We start from the raw sequence: 5166 nt of genomic DNA, 5'->3' as shown, positions 1-5166 counted from the left end.
CCAATGGCAATGTGTGAATGTGCGTGGCCAATTCTTGTTGTGAACATGCATGGCTAAGTGTTTGTGGACTTGCAAACATGTGTGAACATGCGTTCCCACTTTGACATGTGCATACATATTTCTAATAGATCTACCACTTGCAAGCGGGGAAAGTCTAGACCACATGATGGGTCACTTTTCAACCCTTTTTATTATTATGGTCATTTATGGAAAGAATATTATTTGGCCTTTTCTTTATGAAAATATTATGCAAATCCTCCTTATTCGACTTAGGAACATGCGTTCCTACTTGCACACATGCATTTGCAAGCCTAGTCAAGCACATGCATAGGCAAACTAGAGAGCAATTTTATGTGTTTTACTCATTATTTATACATGATTGTGAAGCTTGTAGTCATCTGTTGTATAAAGCCATTATAAATTCTTTTTTCTCTCTTATCTATATTAAGTTTTTCAATGTAAATATCATTCATTCTAAAAGTGTTGTCATGCATTCATCACATGTTAAATGTCCTTACATTTAGCAAGTAGTTGCAAACACATTTTTAAAAAAAAATCTTAAATGTCTTCATTTAGGAATTTTAAAATGCTCAATCCCTAGTTCAACTATGGATATGTAGTCTCATTTGAAAATAAACTTTCCATGAGTTATAAGCACCCCTCAAATGAGTGCCCAATCTTGTCCTTCACTTGCCCATATCTTATATGATGATTCATTTTATTTGCTTGCTATGTTCACAATGTCCACAATCTCATAGGCTAGATAGTGTATTTCTACCTATTAGATCATTCATTTTATTTTTTATATTTCCTTGCGATGTTTTTCTCATGTACTTTATTATATAGTTCCTACACTAATTTTTGCCTTGAATTCAAGTTAATGACCTACTAAAAAAAGCAATTCCAAATTGATGAGGATGCATGACTTGATTTTACACCTTCAGAACACATGCCCATGATTTACTTTTTTTATCCTAGCCTTGGCTTTTATATCAATTGCTAGAGCCTCATAGACCAAGGTGGTTTTAACAATGCACCTTCTTCTAGATAGATGACTACCACATATGATCTATACCATGTGTGCACTATCCACCAAGGGATTTGACAACTTGCTCCCTATCTCAAGGGTTATACTAAATCCAACCCACACTAAGAGGGTTCAATGTTCATTTATGAGCACAACACCTACTTAAAAGGCTATTTAATAAGCCCCCTTTTATGGAATAACTAACTCACTATACAAGTTAGCTTATGTTGCTTGTAGTAGCATGACTGATAAGACACAGCCCATAGCTAATCCATGCTATAAATACAAATTGTACCAATGTTTAGGTGGAAGAGGCAACCTCTCCTAACATAACTGAATAATTTGGTTACGTAATGCATTGAATAGAGCATGTGTTGGACGTTTTTAGTTGTCTCGTCTTACACACCCTACTTGTGCATCTGGATATGGTCTCTCCTATCATGTACAGTAGTAGAAAGCATGTATAATTGGGTGGTGAATAACCTACCCAGAGCTTTTTGGGGCAATGCTTCCACAGTCTTGATTTTGTCTCAACATGGCAAACATAGGAGAATGTCTTTTATGTCAACTAATGGATAGGACTACAAAAGATTAAGCTACATGTTCTTAGCCTTGGGAAGATCTAAGGTTTGTGTTGGCAGCCTCATACACAAGGGTGGCTTTGCAAGTAACCCATATAAGGCTGCGGATGCTTTCTAAAGTGTCTCAATTATATACTATGTTGCAGACTGTTACGTGACATTTGTTGCAGATTAAAGACGACAAAAATGGACAAAATGTCCTTCCATGAACACTTGAAGCTATGGAGTACATCAAACCAATCTGTATATATTTTCAGATAATTCACAAGTAAATAAAATAAGCTTTATGCTTCCACAGCAATAAGACTTCCATGAAGCAACAAGGTAGACTATGCAATGGTAATGGCATGGTCCATTTTGTTGCCCACCCCCCCCCCCCCACACACACACACACCCAAAAATACCAAAAAAGGCAGAAGAAAACAAACTTTAGTGTTGAGCTCTGAGTTTGGGCTACAGGCTATCTTTGCCATTGATGAAGACAAGGAAATAAATCTTCACCAAGAAAGGGCAAAGCCTCAACGCTTAAGAGCTCAGCAATTAAAATATAACCTCACAACATGATTTATTTTGGCTATTCACAAAGGCCACTTCATGGCAACCTTTCTAGGAAATGGTTACCCGAAACAACCAGAGGAGAATGAATGTGACTACCATGCAGGCCAAGAAGAAGTTGCATAGGGACAGGCTTTGCCAGCACCTTGTTTGCGGCTCAGCCACATTACTAGCATCTGCATCATTCCACTGCTCCATGAAGCCTGTATCTTCACTCCCGACAATGTTCTGCGCAGTTGCCCCACATATCTCACATATCCTGCCACAAGAGCACTTGCCACCCATGTAAAACGCCAAAAGGACTCGGAGTTGATGTTAGCATGAAGTTTAGGAATTATGACATCTAAAGTGTAGAAATTCCAAGCATGGCGAGTACAGAGTCCCCACATTCTTCCAAGCAAGGTGGAGAAATGCCCACATGCACCTAGACTCTAGAGTCAAGTGTTTGAATGTGTGCATCCAAGGCATATTTGGATTACAACGTCCCTTTTAACATCTACTCACTCCTAATCGTGTTCCTTGCTATACATCAGAAAAAAAAAGGGTAGAAACTGACGGCTTGTCAATAACGCATCTACGATCAAAATGGAGAACCCAGTGACTAACCAACCTAAGAAAATCGACTCAATAAGGCCTGTATACTGACAAAACTTGTTCAAATGAGAACTTAGCTTGCCCAGGCCTAGTCAGATCCTCTGACAATCCTGACTGTAAAAAATTTGAGGCAAATTTGAAGGATAGAATTTTTGTAGCCAAGGGCTTATCCAAAATGTTGTTGTCTTATGCATTGCAGATAATGCTTTCATGACCTAAACATTGTACCCTCTATACGGCTGCAGAATGGAACCTAAACTTTGTTGTCTCACCAGTATCATTCTGGGGTGAGGCTACAAAATTGATTGGCTGTCTTGTGTCTGCTGTCACTGGGATTTCTATCAAAAGCCATGGCATTCATATTTAGTCTGTCAAAGCTGGTGTCTGGACATGTGCTCACCATTTCTAGCAGAAATGGGTGATCAAGGTCATTTCCCATCATTAATGCTTAATGAATCCCCCATGACCAAGCATGATATGCCATGGCTTCTTATCCAGGATTAAATATAGATCGCCTTCTTAAGCATATCTATGAGCCTACATCGAAAGACTGCTGACTACAGGAATATAACATAGCTTACTGAGGTAAATGTAGAGCAGAGCAAGTCTTGAAGAAAATGCCAATGCCAACTTAGATCATTTACCTGTTGCCCTTGATTTTGAACCAGGCTTCAGCACAATCACGGTGTACGATGGCCAGATCTTCTTTGCAATGGCATCCCAGCTGCATAGTTTCGTTGGTGCCAAGCTCACCATCAAAGACCAGATGGCAGACACGGCACCGTCCATCGTCCTCTTCATCAGCATCTTTAAGATCATGTCCCCCGCTTCCTTGTCCCATTTCTGATTTTGCAACCTCTGCATTATCAGCTACCTTGATCCCTTTCTCCAAATGAACAGCTACCTTCCCTTTCTCCAAATCAAGGTCATCGTTTTGGCGCAATCTGCTGTCTCCTTTGCCAGGATTCAGGGCAAGATTTGCATTCTTCGAAGCTTCCTGTTCACCTGCAATCTGCTTTGATGATGATCCATCAACAGCCATTGATGATCCATCAAATAGCATTTCCCTGAATTCAAAAACTCAGTGGATACTAGTAAAGAAGGCTTGCTGTAGCTTGCTTTGGGGCATCGACGGAAAACCTAGTGTTTTTCAAAAACAGCAGAAAGTCTCATCGTAAGCAAAAAGCTTTCTACACTCAGGAACCCTAATCAACCACAGAACGCGATCTTTTCAGTCAGAAACACTAATCCACCTCTTCACTTGGCCATCCAAATCCTGACCTATCATTCAGAAGCTCTCTCTTTTCTCTGAAGCGGAATCAATCATGTACAAAAGACTCAGATACTCTAACTTGTTTAGAAAAGGCTTCTCAACTCAGAAACCCTAAAAAAGGCATGGACTGTTCAAACTGTTCGCAGCGATGGCCTGAGTCCGGCTCACCCACTTTCGGTCTCTGAAAACGAGAGGGGGTGATGAGGATTTCTTCACAAAGCTTAGATCTAGCATGGCCACTCTACAGTCAACTGCTTTGTGGGAGAGATGGGCGTGTATGTAGGGGATTCCCACGCAGAAAGGGCGATGGAGTTTAAAAATAGTCACAGTAGGTAGTCATCCGTCTAATCGGCCCTTTTCTGGCAATTTCACAAGACAAAGGGTGGTGCGTCCTGTATGCAGGCACGGAACTTAATCATAAGTCTCTTGAAGATGTATTATTTACCAATTTTACCTACACCAAGCTAATAAATAAGTCTCTTGAAGATGTATTATTTACCAATTTTACCTACACCAAGCCAATATATAAATTGGGATTATGTGTTAGTGCAGTGGTACTTAAAGTACTCGAGAGTCCCTAGAAGTTCGAGCCCTCCCTATACAGGTGATGGCACTTGTGTGTGTGTGTGTTGTTCTTTCAAATTTCTAGCAACTCAAAGGGAGGTTCGAGTCCTCCCTGTGCAAGCGATGGCACTTGTTTCAAATTTTTAGCCAACTCAATGAAAAAACGGAATTCCAAAGTATCCACAAGGAATCCAATCTCTTGTGCTGCTAACACGTTTTTTTAATAACTAGGAATCAATGAATAATTATAAACAAAATTTAACAAAGACATCGTTAACACTATTTTGAGAATTAAAACACTTATTAGGCCTTTTCTCATAGCCGGAAAAACCAGCTACACTCCTACAAAATGGTGTAGCCAAAAGAAAGAATCGTCCTTTACTTGAATGTAAAGTGGTGGTTTTTGTGTCAAAAAGCAATCCAAAGGTATGACTCATTTGGAAGCTTTCTTAAAATATCAAACATGTATTTCACATTTGAGAGTCTTTGGATGTGATGCATATGTGCATATACTACACGAGAGAAGAAGAAAGATAGATGCAAAGTCCAAGAAGTACATATTGGTTGGTTAC

At 39.6% G+C, this 5166-nt stretch overlaps 1 protein-coding gene across 1 annotated transcript; it reads right to left on the bottom strand.

The window, feature by feature from the left end:
• Positions 1–2023: 2023 nt before the first annotated feature.
• On the bottom strand, positions 2024–4396 carry LOC147636281 (uncharacterized). Its single transcript, XM_086801725.1, has 2 exons — positions 3402–4396; positions 2024–2422 (listed from the first exon to the last, which is right to left on the bottom strand). The coding sequence occupies exons 1-2, from the start codon at positions 3818–3820 to the stop codon at positions 2215–2217; spliced, it is 627 nt and encodes a 208-aa protein (XP_086657851.1). The 5' UTR covers positions 3821–4396; the 3' UTR covers positions 2024–2214.
• Between the last annotated feature and the right edge of the window lie 770 nt (positions 4397–5166).

Source organism: Cibotium barometz, chromosome 8 (assembly GCF_041138505.1).
Source record: "Cibotium barometz isolate CiBa-2024 chromosome 8, ASM4113850v1, whole genome shotgun sequence".
Taxonomy (NCBI): domain Eukaryota; kingdom Viridiplantae; phylum Streptophyta; class Polypodiopsida; order Cyatheales; family Cibotiaceae; genus Cibotium; species Cibotium barometz.
Note: the sequence above shows the minus strand (reverse complement) of the source record. Positions and strands in the feature narration are given on the sequence as shown.

Bases quoted from the DNA above. Each gene is read 5' to 3' on its own strand.
- LOC147636281 (XM_086801725.1), bottom strand. From the start codon at position 3,820: ATGCTATTTGATGGATCATCAATGGCTGTTGATGGATCATCATCAAAG. The intron at 2,423-3,401 runs GTAAATGATCTA...CTCTTGTGGCAG, and splicing joins TTCAAAATCAAGGGCAACAG to GATATGTGAGATATGTGGGG.